This window comes from Rousettus aegyptiacus, unplaced genomic scaffold (genome assembly GCF_014176215.1).
Source record: "Rousettus aegyptiacus isolate mRouAeg1 unplaced genomic scaffold, mRouAeg1.p scaffold_m13_p_14, whole genome shotgun sequence".
Lineage (NCBI taxonomy): Eukaryota > Metazoa > Chordata > Mammalia > Chiroptera > Pteropodidae > Rousettus > Rousettus aegyptiacus.
In genome coordinates this window covers 42,398,473-42,424,521 of record NW_023416289.1, presented here as the reverse complement: position 1 = coordinate 42,424,521, position 26,049 = coordinate 42,398,473, and the positions used below count along the sequence as shown (strand labels likewise).

Below are 26,049 nucleotides of genomic sequence, written 5' to 3'. Positions count from 1 at the left end.
CTCTCCATTTTAATATGTCATAAAAAGTGGCTCTGTGGCCTCAGGAATCTTAAAAGGCCTTTTATTTAATCTCAGGATTACAGAGAAATTGATGACTCTCTTGAAGGTTGTAACATAGCCTGTGTTTTTACTATATTAAAAGTTTTCTTCTTCCCCTTTCATTTTTGCTCCTGGGCTTTCTGAAACTTCCTGCCTACCCTTTTCTACTTTTAGACTTGCCAGAATTCTCCCTTTTGTCCATAATTAAACCTTTCAACCTTTTAAACCTTTGCCATAAACTGGGGACCACAGCACCTCTATTGCAGGAATGTTATGAGAACTATGTAAAATCATAGACACATCTATCTGACTTTGAGCATGGACATAGAAAATGTGGTTTCATTTTTTCTTTTCTCTGTGGTCAAAATTGGCTTTGGAAAAAATTTCATAAAGAGTTATCCCTTTGGACTATGTAAAGATCTAAAACCTATTCTCCTCCTCGGGGTCTTTATAGATCACAGAAAAGAGATGTAATTGACTCTGAGTCTTAAGGAGAGATGTACTAAATTTATTTCCCAGAACCAATAATGGATAAAAAACCATTCATTGACCACATCATTAGTGCCGAGCCTGAGTCATAAAATGGGTTCCCATTTGTTTTATTTTTTTTCTATCATATCACTTTATAAGACTTGTTTTATCAACCCAAACCTGTGACTGGTGAGCTTCAGTAAATTCCTGGATGATCGTTTTCCAGCCTTTAGCTCTTTTGTGCTCATCAGCTGTAATACTCAAATCTTCAGAACTTAGTTGTGTTAGAACAAAACTCTCCCAATAGTCCCTTTACAAACAGCTCTCATTCATTAAAAAAAAATTTAATCACTCAACATTTAACCACTATGTGTCTAACTGTAGACTTATCTAAAATTTATCCCAGTTATTTTTTAATGTGAGATTTTAGTCGTGATTTAATTTTTTTCTAAATGCATTATTTTCTAATTTTTTCTCTTCAAATAGTCTTCCAGTGTAGCAAATATGTTTTCCTCTGTGCAGAAACTACACAACTCAAGAAAAAATGGCCTATTTATATTGAGTAGCATTACCCTTATGAATTGCAGGGCCTATTTAATAACTCTAATGCCAAATTCACCTGATACAATTCCCATCCTTACACAGGTGATTTGAATCAGGTTCTTAAGGCCTCATCTTTTAATATGAACAGATAAGGATCAACAAGTACATGAAAAAATATTCTATCCTGAAAAGTAAAAATAAAAACAGAGGAAAGTTACATGAGGGAAACAGTATATAAAGGAAGCAGAATGAAATTCAAAATTTATAATTTTGCCCAAGAGTTATGAGACGATTTGCATCCATGAAGCAAGTATAGGATGCTATTAATATGAATGCTAGAAGAATAAAAAAAGCTTTTGAGAATTAGAAAAATGATGGAAGAAGTAAAGCATTCAGGAATGATTGGAACATAATATGGAAAAACCCTAGAAAAGGGCGGGAAAGTAGAAAACAGGAAAGAAACATTAGAAAAATAGCAAAACGGTCCTGTAAATGACTGGCTAACTGATATCCCTAGAAGAGAGAAATATAAGCAGTATCAAAGAAACTATGAGAGAATTTCTTAGAGCTTAAACATATTCATTTATAGATTGAAAGAACCCTTTGATCTAATGAGAAATAAAATAAGTTCACCTCTACATATCAAAAAATTGGGGAGAAAAAGTATTTTAAGCTTTCCAGAAAAAAAAGGGGGGGTCATATGCAAAGGGAGAGAAATCATAGATGTGAGGCTTCTCAACAACTAAAAGACAACACAGCAATGTTTTCAAACTTCTGCAATATGTTTTCCAAACTCAAGTTAAATACCAGTCAAACTATTAATTAGGGATGATTTAGTGTATTTTCAGAACAGCAAGATCTCAAAACTTTCTCTTACTGCTTTTCTAGAAATTATTGAATGTGTTTTCCATTAAGAAAGTAGATGGGAAAAAGTAAAAATATGAAATGCAGGAACTGGAATTCAGTGTATGAGAAATGCTAAGAGGACCGTTTCAATGATGGAGAAGGGAAACCCATGTATGACATCTGGGTTTATATAGAGATTACAGTCCAGATGCATGCCTGTTGAATATTTCCAAAATGAAACTATAATGGAATTCCTGATATGGTCTCTCAAGAATTCAGGAATGAACAGTAAATAATTTTTAAACAGAAACGAAATATTAAAAACGAGCTAATATTGTGCTTGCTTCAGCCGCACATATACTAAAATTGGAATGAGACAGAGAAGATTAGCCTGGCCCCTGCACAAGGATGGCATGCAAATTTGTGAAGTGTTCCATATTTTTGGACAGTGAACTCGTGGTTACCAGAGAGAAAAGGGGAGGAAGGAGGTAGCCATGGATAAAGGGGGTCAAATATTTGGTGACAGAGGAAATTTAACTTTGGGTGGTGAACACACAATGCAATATACATAGGACATATTATTGTACACTTTAAATCTATTTAATTTGTCACCCCAATAATTTTAATTAAAAAATAAAATTTTTAAATGCTTACAGCACCTGGTATTCCAAGGTGGTCTCCCATCCAAGTACTAACTAGGCCTGACCCTGCTTAGCTTCAGAGATCAGACAAGATTGGGCACATTCAGGGTGGTGTGGCCGTAGACAATAAAAAAATAAAATTTTTTTAAAAAGGAAAATAAGCTAATATTAAATTCAAAATAAAGTGGGTAGGAGGCTGGAAATACAACATATTAACTTATGGCACTTAGAAATTGTTTATAATGTAAAAATGAATATTTAACAAAAAATGAGTAAGTTATTGCAGAGAGTTTGTTATCTGGTGGTCAAATGCATCTCACAGAACAGCTTACATAGCTAGGATCTATGAGTAATCTGAGAACTGGTAAGAGATGAAGTAAGACAGGTACAAAGGGGCAGATCAGGTACCCTTAGCAGTCCTATGACGTAGTTATACTATCATTCTCTATTATAGATGCTAAAGATTAAGTGATTGAAATTAAGAGATTTAGTAAATTAGTAAGGGGTGGTGCTTTATCCATCCTGGGAACCCACTTACTCTGAGCCAATGCTCTCAACCACTGCCCTATTTCAGTCAAAATTCCAGAATTAACAAATAAGGTCCGATTCCCTCATACTACACTATTACCAGAGCTCAATTATATCCAGGATATAAAATTATTCTAAATTGCATCCTCATAAAGATTATGTTCCTCAGTGCATTTAACACCATCTCAGTTCTCACGTATTTTCCTCCTCTGAGAAATTCATTTTGATACTGAGTGGATGGTTTTAGTCTCTAAACAAGGTAGAGGTATTCCACCTCCATTTAAGGTCTTCAACATAAATTAATCCATTTGCTACTTTATTCCTTTGACGAATATTTATTGAGCATCTTCATTGAGCTATGCATTTCTCTGAATATTGGAGATACAATGATCATAAGGGAGAAATGTTCCCTGATTTTGTGGAACTTATATTCAAGAGTGAGAAGAGAAAATCAACATATAGACAAATAATTAAAGAAAGTCACTTGGTGTTATGTGCAATAAGGAAGAAATGTGAAGCAGTGTCATTGACATAGGGTTGGGCCAGTCAAGACTGGGTGGTCAAGGAAGGCATGTCCAACCAGGTAGCATTTGGGAAGAAACTTGAATTACAAGAAGTCTTGTGAAGAGCTGAGGAGGTGCATTCCAACAGTGTCCCCTGTTAGCTTGCCATTTTAAGGAACGAAAAGCCTGTATCCTGGACAGAGTGTGGTGGGCCATGGCAGGGAAGTGAGAGGAACCACAGGAATACTGTGTCACTTAGTCAAGGTAATATAGGACCCGCTAACAAGTGTATAATTCCAAATGCAATTGGAAGACTTTGGAAGGGCTTATTGTTAGAGACCCTCTAATAATGAGAGCGCATAGCTGTGGAAACAGATTAATCTCTGCTTCTATCTCATCATGTGTAATAAGAGGATTAGATTGTAAGGTCTGTTCGGGGTCGATAGAGTTAATTGGTGTGTGTTTGTTCCCTGGGAAAGTTGGCCATTTGCCCCAGGAACACGGAAATTCCACAGATTATTTGGTATCTTAAGATATGGATTCTTGCGTCATGTCCCTGGTCTCTGGCCAAGGCCGGGCCATCTTGCAAGAATGCATATTCACCTTTTTGGCACACAAGCTGCACAATGCTGGCAGTTTGCCGGCTTTGTGTAGCAACAGTATAAAGACCCAAGGGCTAGAAAGAAAAAATCCTTCTCATGATGCCTGTGTTCTGAGAATGGTCTTGTGCTGCTGCTATGTTTCCGGTGCTGCTATGATGCCTGTGCTGTTGTTACAGTATGATAATTAAAGCGGTCCTAGTGGTAAGATATATTCTCCTTTCCCTATGTTCTCCTTGTTCTATTAACTGTTTCTCCTGCTGTCTTCTATTTCATCACCTATTTCCGTAATAAACTACTGTTATATCCAACTGGCTTGTGGTGGCGTGTCCTGCGTATCGAGCTACCAAATATCTAAGTCTGTGCACAGCAATTGATAAGAAATCATTTATCAATACATCATGAAATATAAAACTCCAAGTTTTATGTCCTGAAACAAAACCCACTGACATTCTCTCTGGAATACAAGGCATGGAAGAGCCATCGTTCCTGTGGCAAACTCCACTGACCACTACACAGCTACTTAATTATCCTCATCTTGGCAAACCCACTTACTCTAGAAGCTCCTTGAGTCCCAGGGAGCAAAAGAGCATTGTTAACTCCCAACTCTCATCTTCATTCCATTGCTCTATAAAGATACTGAAACAGGGTCAGAAAGAGGGATATTTCAAATTCTTTTAAAATTATTTTTCAGTTGGAATCAGAAATGCAAGTGTATAGAGACAGAAAGTCTCAGACTTTGTCAGAGAACCTTCTGTTGTGTGGAAGCAGGAGAGGGTGTGAAGGGGAAACAGACACTCATCACTGCTAAATGCCAATTAGCAATCTTGCAAAGTAAATCACAGCTGAAGAGTAAAAGTATAGTATTTCCTGCTCCACACATCATTGCACTTCTTTTATGGGAAGTCTGATTCCTTTATGATTTTTCCCTTGGGGACTGGAGAATTTCCCACTAGGAGAGACTTCCAGTTGAGCTTGAAACTCAGTTAAACACAGAGCTTCTGGCTTTGATTGTTTCTGTCCCTGTACAGCCCTCTCCTGTGTGCTGGGTGAATATGTCAAACCAAACATTAAACTACAAATCTACAGAAATTAAGGATGTGATTCTTTTTTAAGACATGACTTCCAAGTTTTTATAAGATGAGCCCAGGAATTCTTTTAATGACATCCCAAGTGGAAATGTAGAAAGAATACATAAGCATCATGCCCATTTTTGCATCCAAGAACGCTCTGCCTTGCTTTTAGTTTGGTAAGCTGTACCACTGAAATAGAACAGTGAGGCACAAACAGATTCTGTCTGCTGTGTGAATGGCCACCCAAAAATTCACTGTAAAAAATTAGAGTAGGCTACTCTGATTTTGGGGAAAAAAGAACTTTACAAGGTTGGATCACTAATATTCCTCTTCTCCACAGCTATACAAAATCAAAAAAGTCATAGGAAATGTTCTTATAGGCTTTAATATTTCAGAATTTTTGCTGTATTTTTGAAGTAAACATTAACCTCTCAACAGTCCATAGCTATGTTTTGTGGTTTTAATAACATGTAATATAAATTGTCATGTTTTATGAAATGTACACATATTTGCAAATTTTTGTTAAAATAAAGGCTCACTGGTTTTTTCCTTATACACAAAAAGTTAATGAAATCTGTGAGTCTGCTAGATTTCTTATTTAAACAAAACCTATGTGAGTCTGTGACTAATTTAAAGTAATACCAGTGATTATTTCAAAATTACCTGTGACCCATTTTAGCAATTAAGAGCAGACATACCATTGTTGGCTAATGGGAAATCATTCCTTACTGCTAAGATTCACAGGATATGATCTCTCCTTCTTTCTCTGGATGTTGTCATGTCTGTATAGACTGTCTAGAAACCTGTCAACCATGATGGTACCAGCCAGCACTGGGAAATGCACAGTGGAAAATGGAAGAGAATCTGGGACTCTGAATACTTCATTTTGCTAGTGAATCAAAAATCTCTGGTGCCCACTTTCCCTCTGAAAGCCCATTATATGACTCAATATACTTTCTCATTGCCACCAGTGTGGCATTTAATCCTGCTAAGTGCATCCAAACCGTATCAAACAACTAAGGGTCATAGTTCATAGTGGGAGCTGGAGATGCAGAGATAAAGCTGATTCCATTGCAGCCATCAACCAGCTCACTGTCTAGTGACGAATGAACACACACACACACACACACACACACACACACACACACATGCACAGAGGTCATGGCCTCTGTGGAACTTATATTCAAGTAACATTATACCATATTGAATGATGTATAGTCATTTCACAACAGATGTTAAATGTTGTCCAAGTTGTACAGATGTTTTATGAAGCTGGACACACCTAGTGCAACCCATGTCAGGAGCAAGGAGTGAAGAAAGATTGCAAGAATATTCAAATGGCCAATAAGCAATCAGAAAATTGGAAATATAAATCAAAATCATCACAGACACCATTATATATAATTTTAACTGACACCAAGTACTGTCAAGGACTCGGAGAAAGCAGAACATGCATGCATTGCTGGCGGGAGTGCCGGTTTGAATGTTTGTAAACCTATTTAGAAGAATTAAACTTACTGACGTTGAACACGGGCATATCCATAACCAAACTCTAGTAATTCCACTTTCAGTATATATAGAAAAAAACATGTGCATGTACAAGACATGTACAAGTATGATCCTAACAGTCCTATATGGACCTCTGACTTCCCAACAAAATATAATGGATTTCCAATGAGGGGTTATGTTAGAATGTTCTTTTTATGCAGATCTTGGCTGGAGCTACCTGGCTATGAAGCCTCCTTAAAGAAATTATGCTAGGCACTCACTGAACTTGTTATGTTCAAAATGGAAATTCACAGAAAGAAAACCAACAGATGAAACTAGAAAAGTGATTAAAGATACCCAATTCAAAACAAAATAACCCAATACAGTCATACAATTTTAAAGAAGAGGCAGTTCCAATAGGAAAACAAAAATATTTTAAAAATACTATTAATTTCACCCCTGAAATGTAAAAATTTTAAATAAAATAGTAGCAAATAAAATCAAGTAGTGCATCAAAAAATAACATATTAATAACTAACCTGGGTATATCCAGAAATGGGAAGAAGTCCACCTGTCTGTATAAATGACCACAGTTAATAAATTAAATGCTATACAATCACAGGAGATGATGAAATGGCTTTTGATAAAACTCAGGGACCATTTCGACTATGACCCAACAAAGACTTTTACTCATAAATAACAGGAGACATTAGAAGGCAACAGTTTGAGAGCATGAGGCACTGCCATTCCATTTTAGCTAACAACCAGACTTGGTGACTAAAATGTCCAACTTTAGTCTCTTTCAGTTACGGCAGCATTTCCCAATGCAGTTTCGCATCTCTAAGTTGGAAAAGTCGAGATACATCAGTTTAAACAAAGTTGAACAATTTTCTCCCATAGAATAGTCTTTTGATAAGCTGGTAAGGTGCTTTTGGTTATTGTGGGAATAGATGCTACTTCATAAGCTCCTTTAACCAAAGATTTCCCTGTTTTTTAAGTACTAAGCACCGGTGATTTCTGAGACATAATTTCAGAAATGCTGGTAAAAGGTACTATCTCCTTATCTCCTAGTTAACATTCAAATATGGTACCCAGGAGGGAAGTCTGATTAGCAATGTTTTATTTTATTAAAACATTCAAAGTACTCTGCTTGCTGTTACAACAATGCGTGGAACAATGCTCTTAATTACTAAATGGTGAATAACTGAACAGTAATATGGATGGCCTATCCGCACAAAATGGACTAAAGACGTGACATGCTGCTTAAAACAATGACTGAGATGAACCAGATATTTGTTCAGGCAGATTTTGATGGAACTGACACTTTTGAAGATGAATAATTTTTAAAGTGCTGAATTCTAACTGTGAATATATAAACACTCATTTCATTATAACTAATATGTTTTGATGCTGGCACTAAATCATGACAGCTACCTGGTTGAAAGTGATCATGAGAATCCATCAATTTTAAGATGCATTCTCATTTCCAAATATCATCTTTTTAAGAATTGATTAAATCATAGTGTATACATGTGATATCCTATTCTAAAAGCCACATAAGTCTAAAATAAACTTACGGGAATGAATTATATATGCCGATTCAATAGTCTATATTTATATTTAAACCAGAAGAGTTTGGGTCCAGATATTCCATATGGGTTTTTATTTCTATTGCATGATTCTTACATTTGAATTGTTTGCTGATGTTCTCATTATAATTTTTATATCTACCTAAGTCCAATTCATCTAGCTTTTCAGAAGCTATCTGCATTCAGTTTGGGGCCAAGACTTATGCCATCCAGTTAAGATGAGCTAGTAAAACATTTTGTAATTACTTTCACCTTGAAATTTTTTCCCAAGGGGCTAACGATTTCCAAGTGCTGTTTCTAAAAGGAAGCTCCTGGACCAAAATTTTCAAACTTTTCTTTTATTGGCCCAAATATTTTTAAATATGTCACAATACCGTAAATTGAAAAAATCCCTTCCATATGTATAACTACATTTCCTTTCTTATTCATAATTCTATAATGTTGCCTTCTTTCTTGATTTTTCCTTGTTCAGGTTTACCTGAAGTCTCATTGACATAAATGGACTTTTCACAGAAAAATACTGACTGAAGGCTACTGCTTTAAATTCTTAACCATTAATCTCAAATTTTGGTTGTAACAATTGCTTTTGTCTCTTGATGTAGGGCTTTTTTTTTTTCCTTCTGGTTTCATAGTTCAGTGTAACAGGGACCATGGAGATAACTGGGGAAAACAAAGCATAGTTCTAGCCCTTCATCTGGGTAATAGTCTTCCACTGAGTAGAGCTTCAGCTACATCCTACAAGTTCCAATACACAATCATTTCATTCCTTCTCTATAATTGTTCTTTCTCTTTAATCCATAACTTACACATATACATAATTATACATGTCCAAAAGCAGCTGACCAAGGTTCATCAATCTTACTGTTGTATAATGAATGGATCTCTAAATTGGAGAGCTCTAATAGTCACCATCTTAATCAAGTGATCAAATTTAGCATTGGAGATAGTGAGAAAGCAGATATTATGTGCTCCTGATGTGTTTCAATATGAAGTGCACATGACCACCTATGAAGTGTTCTGGCAAAAAATGCTTAAGCTTCTATCTCTAACTGGATTTTATAAAAGATAGAAGGGTAGAAGCACAAATTAAATTTCACCATGGGGGTGGGAAGAAACCTAGAATGCATGGCATTCTACAAAACAGTTTTCCTGAACTCTTCAAAAAGTCCATTCAAGCCTAAAATCTAGAGAATGGCAACCAAATGCAATGCATGAATATAGAAAAGATGCTGGTTAGAAAATAAATAGCAATAGGATAGTCTTGGGAGCATTGAGAAATAGAAGTGAAAATAAAAGATTATTGCAGAATTGCTGATAATTTTCTTGTGTGACCATGGTATAAGATTTTCTTCTTAAAAGGTAAATGCTAATGTATTTAGGAATTAACAATTGTGATTTCTACACCTTAAGTCAAATGGTACATAAGTATACGTACACATGCATACATATATGTTCAGTGAGAAAGTGAATATGGCCAAAATGTTAACAATGATTGATTCTATGTAGTTATACTCATTATACTATTCTTTAAAGTTTTCTGAATGTCTCAAAATTGTCATAACAAAATTTTGGGATAGAATTCCCAAATGGACATTTTCTTTTTTTGTTGTTCTCTTTTAAAATTTTAATTTATCTTGAAATGGGAACAGAGAATTTTAATTATGGCCTGTCAGTTGGAATTATTACAGGCAAATTGCTTCGCACCTCTCCCTGGTTCTTTGACAGATACACTCCCAACATCTTAAGACTTGCTAAGTCCACACTTCATTTCAGCCTTAATATTTCTTGCAGCTTAAGTGATAAATTCTGAATAAAACCCCTCTCAAGTTCTTTATGTTTTACCAAAATGTACCCAGAATGAATTATCTGGAATTCAAATGAATAACTGTTTATAAAAAGCTTTTCTACACTCATTATACAAATGGGCTTTCCTCTCCTAAGAATTCACACGTAGTAATAATAAGAACAATAGCTAATATGTATTGAGCATAGGCTACATACCAGATACTCTTCCAAGGACCTGATGCATACTAAATCCATTCAATCTCAACAGCATTATCAATCACCATCACCAGCATTTTAAAGATGATGCCCAGAGGAGATAAGCATTTTGCTCAACATTCCACACGAAGTAAGGTGAAATGGTGATGACAGCAAGTATGGTTTGTGCATAAAGAACTTCCTACCTTTGTTACATTAACGGTAAGTCTCTGCGATGAATTTGCTGAAGTTTGACAAAGATTGAATAGTGTCAGAAGGCTTCTACACATTTACTAAATGAAAATACCTGGTATAAATTCTCCACACTTTTATGGGCAGGAGGAAGTTGTAATTTCCACATTAGCCAAATCTTCCTATAGTATGAATATTCTGTTATTCTAATCAGAGAGGTGACAAGTGAAGGATTTCTTAATTCTAATTAAATCACATCATGACTCGCCTCATACATTTAAAAGCGTGAATGGTGTTTCAAATTATGGGGAAGGGCAAACTTTTGTTTTTAATTTCCAATTATTCCTATCAAGACTGATACTTTTATAAAATGTAATAATGTTATGGCAATAACAAATTGCTATAAAAGTTTACAAACATTTACTCTCATTTTCTGCCTTTATCTCATGATGGACGGGTAACAATTTTAGGGACTGGTACTAGTCTCTGGACTAGTTCGAGTAGCACTTGTCTAAAGGCATTCTTACATTCTAATCCAAAAGGTTTCTCATTTGGATGAATTCTCTGATGTACTCTAAGACGTTTACCACATCTATAAGCCTTCCCACATTCCTTAAATTCATAGGGCTTTACAGCAGTATGAATTCTCTGATATGCAGAGCAAGAACAGAATTAAATTTAGATTCTTCCCACATTCCTTAAAGTGTTTCTAATGAGTATAATTCTCCAATGTTTATCAGACTGTGCTATAAAGATCTTCACTTATTCCTTTCATTTAAATGGCTTCACATAAGTATAAATTGATGTTCAATAAGATCATGCAGAAATCTAAAGGCTTTTTCATATTCCTTATATTCAAAATATTTCTAACTAGTATGAACTCTCTGGTATCAAGTAAATTGTTCATACATAGATAAGGCTTTTGCACATTCCCTACATTCATTAGATTTCTCGAGTAAGATTTCTCTTCTTATTGAGTAAACTGTCCATATGCAGAAAAAAAAATGTTCAGATCTCTTCAATCATAAAGTTTCACCAGTATCAACTGACTCATTAGAGTAAGATGTCCAAATAAAGGCTTCCCCACAGCCTTTATATTCATAGGGTTTATTACTACTAGTAGTTCTCTCATGTTGAACAAGGAGGCTTGAGCCATGAGTAAAAGTCTCCCCCCATTCCTTACAATGATAAGGCTTTTCACCAGTATGAAATCTCTGGTGAACACTAAGTTGACAGTCACTACTAAAGGCCTTCCCATATTCTTTACAATCATAGGATTTTTTATCTGTGTGGGCTTTTTCATGTTTAACAAGGCTTGAACCCCAACTGAAGGCTTTCCCACATTCCTTACATTTAAAAGGTTTCTCACCGGTATGGATTTTCTGATGTTGAGTAAGGTGATAGCCACGACCAAAGGCCTTTCCACATTCTTTACATTCATAAGGTTTCTCACCAGTATGAATTCTCTCATGTTGAGCAAGACTTGAGCCACAATTAAAGGCCTTTCCACATTTCTTACATTCATATGGCTTCTCTCCAGTATGAAATATCTGATGTCGAGTAAGCTGATACCCACTGCCAAAGGCCTTCCCACATTCTTTGCAATCATAGGATTTCTCACCAGTATGGACTCTTTCATGTTTAACGAGGCTTGAACCCCAACTGAAGGCTTTCCCACATTCCTTACATTCAAAAGGTTTCTCACCAGTATGGATTTTCTGATGTTGAGTAAGGTGATAGCCACGACTAAAGGCCTTTCCACATTCTTTACATTCATAGGGTTTCTCACCAGTATGAATTCTTTCATGTTGAACAAGACTTGAGCCACAATTAAAGGTCTTCCCGCACGCCTTACATTCGTAGGGCTTTTTGCCAGTATGAAATATGTGGTGTCGAGTAAGTTGATAGCCCCAACAAAAGGCCTTTCCGCATACTTTACATTCATAAGGTTTCTTACCAGTATGGATTTTCTGATGCTGAGTAAGTTGATAGCCACGACTGAAGGCCTTCCCACATTCTTTACATTTATAAGGTTTCTCACCTGAATGAATTATCTCATGTTTAGCAAGGCTTGAGCTCCAAAAAAAGGCCTTCCCACATTCTTTACATTCATAAGATTTCACACCAATATGAATTTTCTGATGTTGAGTAAGGTGATAGCCACGACTAAAGGCCTTCCCACACTCTTTACATTCATAGGGTTTTTCACCAGTATGGATTCTCTCATGTTTAACAAGACTTGATCCCCAACTAAAGGTCTTCCCACATTCCTTACATCTGTAGGGTTTCTCACCGGTATGAAATCTCTGGTGCACAGTGAGTTGATAGGCACTAAAAAAGTCCTTCCCACATTCTTTACATTCAAAGTGTTTTTTAGCTGTATGAGTTCTCTCATGTTGAACAAGTTTTGAACCATGACTGCAAGCCTTTCCACATTCCTTACAAACATAGGGTTTCTGTGGATTATAAATTCTTTGGTGCGTAGTAAGAGATTTATTTTTTCTGTAAGTGGGCATTTCTTCATAGCCACTTATCATCTGACTGAAGTATTCCTCTTGATGTCCCTGTAGTTCCTCAAATTTGCTTTTGCACGTCCAATTATTTTTGAAAACAGATGCCTCAAGGCCAAGGGTTTTCTTTCCTTCCTTTATTTCCCACTGGGAAAAATTTATTTCAAAAATGTCCTTTCCCAAAAATGTATTTTTGGTTTCATATGTTGACTCCAAATCTGAAGGAAAATAAGAAAACCACACATTTTATTTCCTCTACCAGAAAAATTCCCTCTGTAGTAAAAAAGACAAATTGAAAATAATACCCATAAGTGAATTGGATAGTAGACTTACTGAAGTCCTAAGCATCAAGTCTCTCCTTGTCATGAACTTTGATTTTTCAGCTCTCATGATCTTAACGTTCTTACTTGACAGTTTTCTGGAGGATCTGACAAAGATTAAAAGTCCCTCATCTTCCTGTGTTGATGGTCCCTTAAACCAAAAATGTGCCCTTCCATCAATCAAGCCCTTCTGTGCCCGGATGTGGTTCCAGCTGAACTTTTAGTGACTGTGTAGGCTGGCATGGTGAACTGGAATCTAGAAATCTCCACACTCAAAAACAAATTCATTAAGCTAGGTAATTCTTCTTCACAGTAATTTTTCTGAGTGATTGGTATTGGGCTATAAAGCAGACAAAATTCTGCAGTTCAAGCAGTTACTGAGTTCTAAGGCTCTGCTAGATAGAGTTCAAACAAGAAATTAAACAAACTAACTAAAGCTATAATACAACTTCTACCCAGCTCAAATCCTGATACAAAGAGGTTAGCCCATTAGTGGTCATGTGGGAAGTTTAGGGCAAAGAGAGATTTTTAAATCTAACTTGAACCCGGAAACTGAAACTAATGAAAGTTATGACCTAGTTCCAGTTCAGCTCCATGCTTAGGGTGTAGTTTTGTACAACTTAATATCAATAAACAGTTCAATAAATCTGAATTGCCACACAGGGCTTGCATTATAATTACCTGGTACTTGAATGTTTGTGAAAAGCTTAACAATATTAGTAAATAAATATAGGTTTAACTTCATTTTAGATATTTTAAATAAAATCATTGAGGACCCAAACAAGGTTTTGTTTATATAGGTTATAGCCTCTGATATTTATCATATTAGAAATTAAAACTGAGAAATTTAAAGATTGATTCATTTTAAAATAATAAATCATTAAATGTTAACATTTTATGAAAGATAATTATATTTTGAAAAAAAATTTTTTTAATCCTTTGCAAATCTCCTTAATATCTGGTTTAACAGAAGACAACAGGATTTTCATATTTGCTTCTGCATTCAGTCTGTGGCAGTGCTCTTTGAGTTGAAGTAGATGAAGACAATCCAAGCTCCCAGATATGTAACTGTAAGATGGTAGAACATTTTATGAGCCTGTTCAAATAATCATGAATGTTATTCTTTGATAACTACAGTAAAACTTGTGAAGTGGTAATTTCTTAAAGGTTCGTTACAATGCGGAATTAAAATCCACTGCACTTTAGATGATCTTTTTCCATGCATAATTTTGGTCATTTGAAAAATGATTCATTGAGTTATGCAAATTTTGAGGTGCTGACATATTTCATTACATAATATCAAAACAATCACATGTTAATATTCTCCATCTCATCATTAAGAAAAAAAAAACCACAACTATGTATTGAGAAGCTGTAGAGCTCAAAATGGTAGATTTGAATTTCATACAATTCTAATTTTTACTTGAAAGTTTGAAGTCTATCGTTGGAAAAATACTATTAGTTGTTCTTGAAATGACAGGCTTGCTTACAAGAAAATGTTTTCCAACTATCGGTCATTCTTTCAATAAAAATAAAATGGCATTAGATTAAAAAAGGAGCTAGTTTAACTGGTAATTAAACTTCACAAGTGCTTTTCCTCAAGGCAAACATCACACTTCAGTACAGCAGAAGAGCTTAATGAATACTTCCCATATGGTCACATAGAATATTTACTAAATGCACACTTAAGAGTTAAGATTTAATCAAATAAAGTCCAGAGGAGAGGGGCTTCAGGACTGTCTCATGTGGAGAGTCAAAATGCAAGCAGGGTAAGGACAAGTACCTGTGTGTAGGTGACCTGCTATGGGTTGTCATAGCCCAAGAGGGATGAGAAGGGCAATTGCATGATCAAGGTAGTAGTGGTGATGGTAATAAAAGGTTGGTTACATGTAGATAGTTAAATCAAATAAGTAAACATATTAAGGACAATGGAAGCCAGGTTTTTCACCGCCAGAGAAGGGATTTAGAAATATGAAGAGTAAATAAGTTGAAATGAAACCCGTAGTGGTAAACTGCAACTGGAGATATGTGTGGACTCAAGGTTATCGATATATAAACGTAAATATGCGTGCATGGATATGTATGTGTATACAGAAGTATACCCCAGTTCTGTCCACTCAGAGGGCCTGGGAGCGGCCATCCCTCAGTAGCAATGAGCACACCTAGTACCTAGATTTTGGCTTCTAAATACTGTTCTTGACTAAAAAGTATGAAGGCACCTTGAAGAAATGGCTGACTTCAGGGGTGAAACAGGGAAAGTACAAGATGAGCCTGAAATGTGTTATCAGAAAATAGGGAGGTACTTAAAGAGTGATGGAGATGTGCCAAAGTATACAGATGCCATCACGACAGGGTTCCCAATGGTCAAATATGGGGCAAGTTCAACTATTTTTGAGCTTCAAAATAAATAATGAGAACAGATTACAACCCACCAACTAGAAATCCAATACATGAAGAAACTGACAGTTTGAAGAGGAAATGATATTTAGTAGTCTCAGTTCCTCCTTATAAAATACTCATTAAAGGAAAAGAAGATTAACTTTATAGAGTGAGCCAGCAGACACTATCCTAATCAACTGCTCAAAGCAAGCATCAGCAGTAATGACGAATCACTCGCACTACCAGACAGAATGCAAGAATGCAGTATCAATTCTGTGATATTTCTGCCAAAGACGCATAATCTAAATCTAATCATGAGGAAAGAGCAGACAAATCCACACTAAAGAATGCTGTACAAAACAACTGACCAGTAATCTTCAAAAGCAACAATGAAAGCAAGTCAATGAAAGACATACGAACTATGTCAGGCTGTAAGAGACTAAGCAGATTCCTAAAGCAGCAGCGAAAATGTAAATTATCTGGCCCTAGCCTATCTCCTGACCTAATTTCTTAGTACGCACTTCTTTACTAACTCTGGCCTCGCCTTTTTACAAATCCTCCAATAAAGTTCTTTCCAACCACAGGGCCTTTGCATTTGTCGTTACTGTGACTGATATATTCCTCCCCCAGATATTCATGTAACTTGATCCTAGGCTTCATACATCTATTCAAGACAGCTTTCCCTGACCACCCTATCTGAATTAGCCCTATCAATTCCCATCGTTTTCTTGTGTGTTTACCCTCCCCTGAACAATATGTTTCATATTATTATCTGTTTACTTATTTATTTTATGTTTCTCTCTGACTAAAAAACTGCATGAGAACGGTCAAGTTATTAATCTTGTTCATAATTGTACTGACAGTGCCTAGTTGGTACCAATGCCTGGCTGGGAGTAGGCACTCAAAATATTTACAGAACTTATGAATAAATGCATATATTTATCTACACACACAGAAACATACAAAAGACTGGGAAAGCAGCTGACTCCAACATATAAGTAACCAAGGAGCATGGGAAATGAGGTCAAGATGAAGTTCGTATGGTCATCCAAAGTGAGATCTCGATTTCTTCCCAGGTGTCAGGCCTTGGCTCCACAGACCTTGGCCCTTCGTAGGGAGCTCTCCAAACACCATCCCACCTGTTCCTCCTTCTCCTCCTCTGACCTGTGAGGTTGTTCCCCGCAATACTGGTTTCTTCCCACCTTTGTCTTCCTGGGTTCCAACTTCTTGGCCCTCCCCTTACAACCACCTGGGGCTCCTCTCCTTGTAACAATGTCACCACAGCTGAGTTAGAAATGCAATGTCTGTTTGCAAGAAAAGAAATGCCAAGCGGTGTAGACATTTTTTTTTTAATTATAAGCTCAAAACACTGGTTGATTTGCAATAAAGTAAAGGTAAAATAATATTGATAAAGACTTCAGAGAAAAGAAAGATAATGGGAAAAAAGAACATGACATCACATAGAAAAGCGATCTTGTTTTAGACCATCTGGGCTCCATCTCGTTAGAGCAAATAGAACACGGATTCTGAAGCCAGACTACCTATGTTCAATCACTGCCACTGCCTCCCTCCAGCTGTGACCTTGGGAAGTCACTTCGACCGTGTGTGCCTCAGATAAAAATAGTACCTTCCTCCTGGGGATGTTGGAAAGGTTAAATACGTTAATGTATTTGCTCTGCGCAGAACAGAACCTGGTTGCTGTAAGCAGGGTGCCAATGCTATTATTGTTATTGTCATTTTGCTAAGAGGAAAACAAGAAGTTTCATGAGACATTTTTAGGATTTAGCTTGGACTGTAACTTACAACTTCATATTTGTCGTGAGTAAAGGAATGCATCTGCTTAGTGTGAAACGGATTCAGTTCATTCAATCCACCTCTACATAAAGTGAAGAGGCTCTTCCGGAAGTCAGAGTACAGAGTACGCCAGGAGCCTGTTTCTAGCGGTACTCCCAGCATGCGGGTCAGAAAGAAACAAAGAACAGTGCTTCTTTAATGTGCACATGAATCATCGCCTGGGGAGCCTGTGTAGATGCAGATTCTGTTCTGCTGGTCTGGGGTGAGACCCGACAAGCTGTATTCCTAACAAGCCCCAGAAAAAGCTGACATTAGGTCTCTGTGTGATACTTAATGAAAAAGTTAAAGCCTCACATAAACCAAATCATGGCTACTCATCACTGAGAAAACAATGCACACTCTTCCCCCAAACCAACCAAACTGGCTACCGTCTGGGCCGTGCCTGCCCCCCTTCACTGATCCTCCAGACTCTCCTCCACTAACTCTGCTCTGGCCTTCTGATGGTTCTTCAAACGAAAGAACCACTTTCAGCAGCAAGGACACAGATCATTTATAGAACCGTAACATTAAATACAGTATGAAACCTGGCTTCTCCAACAGTGGTTATGAAATAAATACCACGTAACACAAATCCAGCTCCTTGGTTGTTAAAGAAAGGGGCCATTGCAGGAAGAGCCAGAGGAAGGTGTGAAGCTCCCTGAGGGATGAGAAGATCAAGGTGCCCAAAGAAACCATTTCTAACCCAACAAATATCAAAACATTCCTTTGAGAACAAGGAGAAGAAAGTCACCTGGTTTTTTCAAAGACAGCTCTGTAATTCTCAGTGGGGAAAGCTGAGGCTGCAGAGAGGAGATTCTAAATGATTTCAGGCAGATGATCTTACCCAGTGAGACCAAGTTTCTATAATTCTCCAACATCACATCCATGTACAAGTCCCTCTGAGCTGGGTCCAGGCACTCCCACTCCTCCCGGGAGAAGTCAATGGCCACATCCCTGAAAGTCACCAAGCCCTAAAACCAAAAACCCACAGATTACTTGTGAAATGAAATAATTTAAGAAAAAAATCTCCTAGAGGAAAATAGAGGGTCACGAAAGATAAACTGCAGAAAGAGGAAGACGTAACAGTCAAATAGGCTGAAGGCCTGTGATACACATGAGTAGAGAAAAGCAAGGAAATTGGTTATTACTAGAGCAGTGTGTCTACGAGTTCTAGAAGAATCCTGTTACAGCAGAAAAAAACTTCCTGGATACTGTGACATAACTCAGCTATCCAGACCCATCTAGTAATATGTAAAATAATCTGGTTTCTTCTTCCAGTAAATAAAAATTGTGTCTGTATATAGGAGGTGTTTATGGGTGTGTATACATACCTGCTATATGTCTGCCTCATAAATTTTTTATAAATGTGAACCGCTAAACCATTTTTTCCTTTTAATACAAAAAAAACACATTTTTTTTCCAAATGCACTATAAAACCTCTATTTTAGAAAAATGATTTCCACTGAATTAAGGATTATCATTAAACCTCAAGTAAATTATTCTATTAGGTCACATCATAAGCTTTTTTTCTAATGATGAATACATAAAATGTTTTATTAACTACAATTCAGTTCATCATTTGGCTACACAAGATTAACAGCTGTTATATTTAGTATGTATGTTGAACAAAATTTCCACAGATTTTCTTAATTCTGGGGATCTGTTATCCAGTATTAAAGAACTTGGATCATCTTTCCTGTTACCATCACCCCTTGCTTAACTCCTTCCTTCTTCTCAAGTTGGAGGCTATTTGATACAGGATACAGATGTCACCCAAGGCCTGCACGTCCTGATCAATGATAAAATATACTTTGACACTGATGTCCATCAATTAGGGAATCCCTAGAAAAAAACCACTCTCTCCCCGTCTAACCCTAAAAGCCTCGCAAAGCACGTGATCGCACATGAACTGAGTCTGAGACCAAGAAATCCCAAAGGCCATCTTAACTTTCCAGAAAACCCAGGTCTGTGATGAAGTTCCAAGCTAGTCCAGTGAGACCCTCATGACTAACTCATCACACCACAGACCTGACATGGGAATGAGATTCTGACAAGGGAAATGGTGCAGCCCTGGTGGAATGAGGAAGGAGGTGGTTAACAAAGGGCACTACGCAAGACAGCCTGCCATGGATGTGCCAGAGCCAAACACCAAAGCTCTTCCTGAGAACACACAAATGAAACTGTTCTCTTGGCCGGTGGGGGGCGGGCTGGTGTGGGGGTGCCCTCCCACTGTCTAAGGATTCAGACTGGCTACTTTCCTAGCTGCCAGTCAATCAGCATCTTAGCCTGAAAAAGGGAAGCTGTTGTTTTCAAAATGTCTAGTCTTTCATTCTCTCTCCTCTTTTATATAAATGCTATTTGTGCTTTGATAGATTAAATCAGTCTACTATTGGTTTGCCTTGTATACAAGTAAAAGTGTGCTGTCAATTCTATTTCTTTCTTTGACAGAAGCTCGATATTGCCCTCAAAAGACTCCATTCCTTCACTGCTCTCTCACTGCTTGTGACAGAAGACTGAGTACACAGGACACGTTGAATAATATGTTCAGTGACTATGACGACACTGATTGGAAAAGGGACATAGGGAGGTTGCTGGACTATTTGGTACCGTCCTTCACGGGAATAAGGGAAGCAGAGAAACAAGTTCAGGGGTGGGGTTCTGTTACGTAGAAAGCCTTAGGATAATTAAGGAAAATATTCACCAGACCTAAAAATCAGTATTTCAAAAACAGAGAAACGCCAACTTACATCAGTCATGGTTCTAGAACTGCAAGAACTAATTAAGGCTCCATGGGCTTCCTCTACTGGAGAAGTGCAGAGTCCAGGAAAGCCAGAGCTAGGGAAGGAAAAAGAGGCTTTAGGCCAGGTGTGCTTCAGTGACCTCTTCCTGACTCGAGCTAATCTAAGCTTTTATCTCCTCCATATCTGCTTCTACTCCATACTCCATATGCCATTTGTGAACTCTAAAGTCTCACCCAAAAATCCCACAGGTACCTTGGCAGGTTTTGGGCAGTGGCCAATTCTGGGGATGCTGGCACGGGCCCGACTCTCAGCCCTGCCCAGATCTGATCTTCCTTCCTCCATTCCTACCTGTCAGGACTGAGAGTGGGCCACATGGTCCGAGCTAGAACATTCTTCATGGGCTCAGGAATGGAGAAAGTTGGTCAAGGCATGGGAAGAAACAGGATATACAAAGAATTGCTCAGGCAATTGCCTGTGCCCCAAAATCTGACTTCTTACTACATCTAGGACATCCACACAATGGAACACTGTGATGCTATGCTAGGTTGCAGAAAATAATCAAAATAAGTTGTCAACAGAAAAAATAGGTTACGGGATGTACAGCATGATTTTATTTATAAATTACATATATATGTAATATAGTAAGACTAATAATCAGACAGCACTAGAGAAAAAAAGGTTTGGGGAGTTTTACAGCCACATAACTTTGTAACACTGGCCATGCAGTATACTATATAATTTCTACTTCTGTCCTACCTAGAAAAAATGGCTGACATTTCCCTGAAGTTTCATGACTATATTGATGAGGTCTTGATTCTGCTTCTTTTTAGGTCTTCTAACAGATGGGTTTATTTTGTATCACCTGTCTTTTCAGAATGACGCCTTCCAGATAATTGTTGAATCACCTGATCCTATTAGTCTCACTTCATAACTAACATTAGTAGGATAAAGGCTATAAGGTATGAAACTCACAGGACAAATTCTATTTGCCTCCTCAAAGTTTGTCATGACCCAACAACATCGCCTACAATTAACTTCCCATGAGTTCCTAAAATAGGCTTTCTGAACTGTCTATTGGCCTTTGTTGCTGGCTGTCCTATGCTTATTCCTACATTTTGTCTTCCTTGTCTTAAAGGTAATAACTATGTCTTTTAATCATTGAATTACCTCCCAAGTACTACTATCTCAGGGCCTTACATTTGGGGTAAATTTTTACCTAAAATTCTACTTGTAAATATATCCTTCGATAGCCAGAAGTACACAAGATGTATACACAAGGATATTCAACCAGAAATCATTTATAATAACCAAGAATTTTAAGTTATGCAATAGTAGGCAAAAGGTTTAATAAATTATGGCCCACTCTACCCTCCTCCGTTATGAACTGGATACATTAATTGATGAAGAAAGACACATATAATCAATTTTTTAGTAAGGAAGGAAGGTTTTTGTTTGTTCGTTTGTTTTTTTAGGTGAGGCAGTCCTTGGCTGACCTCACAGATTGCAAGGACCTTGTCAGCTTACAATCCCTTATTTTTTTATTTTTTACGCCTACAGCACCTAGTCTTCCTAGGTGGTCTTCCATCCAAGTACTAACCAGGCCTGACCCTGTTTAGCTTCTGAGATCACACAGGATTGTGTTTGTTCAGGGTGGCATGGCCATAGACAAGTTTTTGAAGGATACACAATGTGGGAAGTGAATGTGAATTTAAGATAAAGGCTCTAGTGTCAGATTTTTAGGATGTGAATCTGAACTTGAGAGTTACTGATTTCTCAACACCTTGGCTTCCTCTTCAGTAAAAGAGGGTTAAGAACAGATGGGTATATTGAAGATAAAGTAAGGAAATCCATACAAAATATTGAATGTTATAAGATATTTGCTTAATATAAGTTTTAGCCATTATCAATGAAGATGAAGAAAATTACTACCCCTTTCCCCATTATAATAAAGAAAGTTAATGCCACTCTTTCCATTTTTCTCATAATAAAATGTGTGCTGCTCAGGCATGCTTTTTTATAACACTGACTAAAGTTTCATGGCCCAACCCTGGGCCTTCTATTCTTCCTAAATAACAAGATGAGCAAAACAGGTTCTTAAAAAGATATAGAGGAAATATTCCCTTCACCCAGAAACCACAAATGGAGAGACAAACTTACAAGGCACCAAAAAACTGGCTCAGAAAATACGGTCCAATTAGGTGTTAAAATCAGAACATTAACCAGAGGCTTGATCTTGTTCTGTGCAGATTCGTGGCTTATTTGAATATTTATAACCATAACCCTCTTATTCTACTTTCTGGTATTAATGCACTAGTAGGCAAAAGGTTTAATAAATATCTGTCCCTGGAAACAGTCTTTGTAAACTAGATTTTCATAAGACAGGTTTCTATTAAAGATTATTGCTAGTCTCTCTGAAAGTAATTTAAAACAGGCTAATTCTAAAAGTCTGTCTTTACTGCCCTGATAATAATTTTTTGAAATGGCATTTCTATATTCCTAAGAGTTGTAAATACTTGGTTTTCAAATAAAGGAATCACTGACACTTCCCTTTCTTTCTACATTCTCAAGACTAAAATAAAACCCAAGTATGGCTTGGGTTTCATTTTCAAACTAAAAGCTAGAGAGTTTTCAACCCAATTATATTACCAATTAATGTGATTTTCTTCTGCAGAAACAAAATCAGGCAAAATAGCCTCACAGGAAAAAAACTGAATAAAAACACACCAAAACATTACGAACATTTAAGAGAATGTAATTTTGAGTTCCTTCTCTATGTTTCCTAGATTGCTCAATTTCTTGCAACAAACTGTATAATTCCATAATCGAAACTATAAAGATATTTAGGAAAGAGGGATATTGCAGTCATTAGGAAAACTAAACGGCCCAACACTGAAAATCAGTGGGCCTGAAGCAAATTACACCTACCATCTCTTGAACATCCTGTGGCTGCAGCACAGAGACACATTCACTGTCAAGATTCTCCCGTGAATGAACACGAATTATGTAAGTCACCTTTAAAGTCTGAGAAAGGAAATACATGCCCATAAACAGTAGCACAACAAAAATATACATATTTGGTAAGAGTGGATGCTCTATAAGTGTGGCTACACCTCTCCGCCTCTTCAATGAATGGCCAATTAAAACAACATCTTGGATACAATCTTTGAAAAATGTCTTTCCAAGTCCTGTCTTTTTAAATGGGATTCATATAAAGCTCATAATATTCTTGAGTACATTTGTTCATAACTACAACTATTGTTTAGTATTAGATCCTTTACATTTTTTCTTGATTCTTTATGAATGCATTTTTTATTCCACCACAGGATATACTGCAATTTACATGTCAGTTAAGTAAATCGCAGTATATAGACACTAACTTTATACAAGTTCTGTCCCAGTTCTTATATCTTTATCCCAAACCAATGGAACTATGTCTTTTGAGGGGGCATATACACTTGACAATCTCATGAAATTATAGACATTTTGCCCACTTTAAAAAATAAATTTATCAATATTTACCAAAATTCTGTCTCAATTTCAAGGGGTTTACGGTCATCTAGAAGTTCATAAATGGAATAAGACCTCAGGTTAAGATTTCCTATACTAAACCATCAGAGCATCTGGTCACTTTTTTAAACTTGCAAGCACCCATCATTATCACCTTCATATGTCTCTTCATATGTCAATCTATAAAAAGTTGATGGGGAAAGTTCCAGAATCACCACGTAACAGCAACTTTTAATATTTACCAAGCCTGTATCGTGGGGCGGGTACTGTTCTAAGGAACTTTACATAGATTAACTCATTTCACATCATTACAACCCCAGAATGTAGGTATTATTTTGTCCCATTTCTGTCAACGTGGCACTGAGAGTCTGAGTTATTTGTCTACAATCAGACAGCTACGAACAGGCAATGTCAGGATTTGAATGTAGAGCCTTCTTTTAACCACAACGCAGTACTGCCTCTCAGAAGCCACACAAAGTTGGACCTGAAACAACTCATGCCTAGCAATGTTACAGATTTCAATCTAAGTCTGAAAGTCTCTGTCCTTGGTGTGAACTGCAAAGCCCTGTGCTCAAAAGCTCAACCACATTTCTGCCCCCAAAGCCTCTCAACACTGAAATTTATTAATTGAAATCATGGAAACCCTCCTACCTTGCCTTGCTTTAAAAATCATGACTGTGGAGAAGATAAAATATAGTTTGTACACCATACTACCTAAATACTAATCTCCCCGAGTGATCACAGTCTAAAATAAAAGCTCCAGCATTAATCTCCAGGAGGTGTCCTTCTTATACCACCAGAATGCTTAGAAAGGAAGAACGCACTGGAGGATTTGAAAATCTGCCATCTGAAAATATAGCTATTAACAATGAGGAAAAGGACAATGGGGGCCACTGGGAAGAGGGATACATCAGCATGGCAGGTCACACACCAGAAGGAAAGAAATTTCAGGCCAAGGAGAGCAAATACTTTTATGATCTCAAACAGAAGTAATTAGGGAATTCAGTTAGCATTAATGTATTTGTCTAGGTGGAAAGCCAGAGGAGAGAAGGATTAGGGCGATCGTTTTATAAACGATAGAAATATCTAACCAATGTACTATATAATCAAAACTAATGAAATTTAAAAAAATAAATTTTTTTTAAAAGTAATTGTGTGAATGAAAAAGAAACACGAACTCACCTGAATCTTGATTTCTAAATATGCAACAATTCTTTCCTTCTCCCTCCTCAGGGTCCTTCTTCGAAACTGGACAGCAGTAGGGGGAAAGAGGAATCATTTCTTGGAGTACAGACAGACTTAACTAAAAAAGGAAAAACAGAACCAAAACACCCCTAGGGCCACATGTGCCTTCATCCACGTATAACCGATCAGAATTCAAAGGGAGGCTGGAATCTATCTCTGAGTTGATAACAATTCTTGGGAACAGAGGTCTGGGAGCAGTGGCTCTGAAAAAAATGTAGCTGGCCCCTAGGGAGTTCCCAGAGGCGCTCCTTCTAGAAATCCTACCTCTGAGACCTTCCCATCACGTCTTCCCAAGAGCCAGCCACGAGGACACTTTCAGAGGTAAAATTTTCAACCCAAGACTAGACCTGTGCCTTCTTTCTCGAAACGTTCATCCTAGGGCTTAGTACAGTATTTCTTTTCTTGCGGTCACTTAAATTTAGCAGCACTTAAAAGAGTCTAGAGGGAACTTGGAGCACACGGCCAAGGCAAACCACACCTACAGACAGGTCCGTGCACCTCGTCACCGAGACACACCCCGGCCCTGTCTCGCCGCCTGTCACACACCATCCTTCCCGGCTACTTGAGCAAACACAGTTTGAGCCTCCGGACACGACACGCCCCGTCCGCGACTCGGGCCTCCTCACCTCAAATGCCTCCCGGTGTCATCCCCGCCCTCCCTGCTGGTTCCAGTCTCGCTTCGGTAAAGTCGGCTGGGCCCTCCCACCCTCACCCGGCGCTGATTTCGTCCCGGCAAGAGACCAACTCGCGGCGCAAAGTCCAAGAACCTTGTGGACACCGGGAAAGGACCCAGACACCAGAGCTGGTTTGGACCCAAAGGCTTATGGGAAATGTGAGCCAGAAAATCCTGGGAGCCAGCGGTTCCCGGGGCTCCCCGCAGGCAAACTAGCCCAGCCCAAAAGAGACCTGTTCTCCGAGGCTTCTGGGAAATGTAGTCCAGAGCGGAAGAGTCCCCGGAAACCCAGGCCTTCAGAAGGATCCCAGCATGCAACTCGAGCCCTCCCCAAAGGCACGTTGCCGAA

At 37.6% G+C, this 26,049-nt stretch overlaps 1 protein-coding gene, 1 non-coding gene and 2 pseudogenes across 2 annotated transcripts; 1 reads left to right on the top strand and 3 right to left on the bottom strand.

Annotated features, from left to right (window-relative positions):
* Nucleotides 1–2,235: 2,235 nt before the first annotated feature.
* On the top strand, nt 2,236–2,342 carry LOC118611520. Its single transcript, XR_004954485.1, has one exon. It is a non-coding gene; the product is annotated as a U6 spliceosomal RNA (small nuclear RNA).
* Nucleotides 2,343–2,546: 204 nt separating this feature from the next.
* LOC118611753 lies at nt 2,547–2,665 on the bottom strand (annotated as a pseudogene).
* A 2,937-nt stretch (nt 2,666–5,602) lies between these two features.
* Nucleotides 5,603–25,946, bottom strand: ZNF283 (zinc finger protein 283). The gene is made up of 6 exons (XM_016147714.2): nt 25,654–25,946; nt 24,965–25,085; nt 23,201–23,296; nt 20,282–20,369; nt 18,379–18,505; nt 5,603–13,220 (listed from the first exon to the last, which is right to left on the bottom strand). The coding sequence occupies exons 3-6, from the start codon at nt 23,212–23,214 to the stop codon at nt 11,515–11,517; spliced, it is 1,935 nt and encodes a 644-aa protein (XP_016003200.2). The 5' UTR covers nt 23,215–23,296; nt 24,965–25,085; nt 25,654–25,946; the 3' UTR covers nt 5,603–11,514.
* Nucleotides 21,824–21,942, bottom strand: LOC118611913 (annotated as a pseudogene).
* Nucleotides 25,947–26,049: the final 103 nt, after the last annotated feature.

Bases quoted from the DNA above. Each gene is read 5' to 3' on its own strand.
- ZNF283 (XM_016147714.2), bottom strand. The intron at 18,506-20,281 runs GTAAGTTGGCGT...TTTTGGTTTTAG, and splicing joins GTTCTAGAACCATGACTGAT to GGCTTGGTGACTTTCAGGGA. The intron at 13,221-18,378 runs GTAAGATCATCT...ATTTTCCTTCAG, and splicing joins TAGAAACTTGGTCTCACTGG to ATTTGGAGTCAACATATGAA.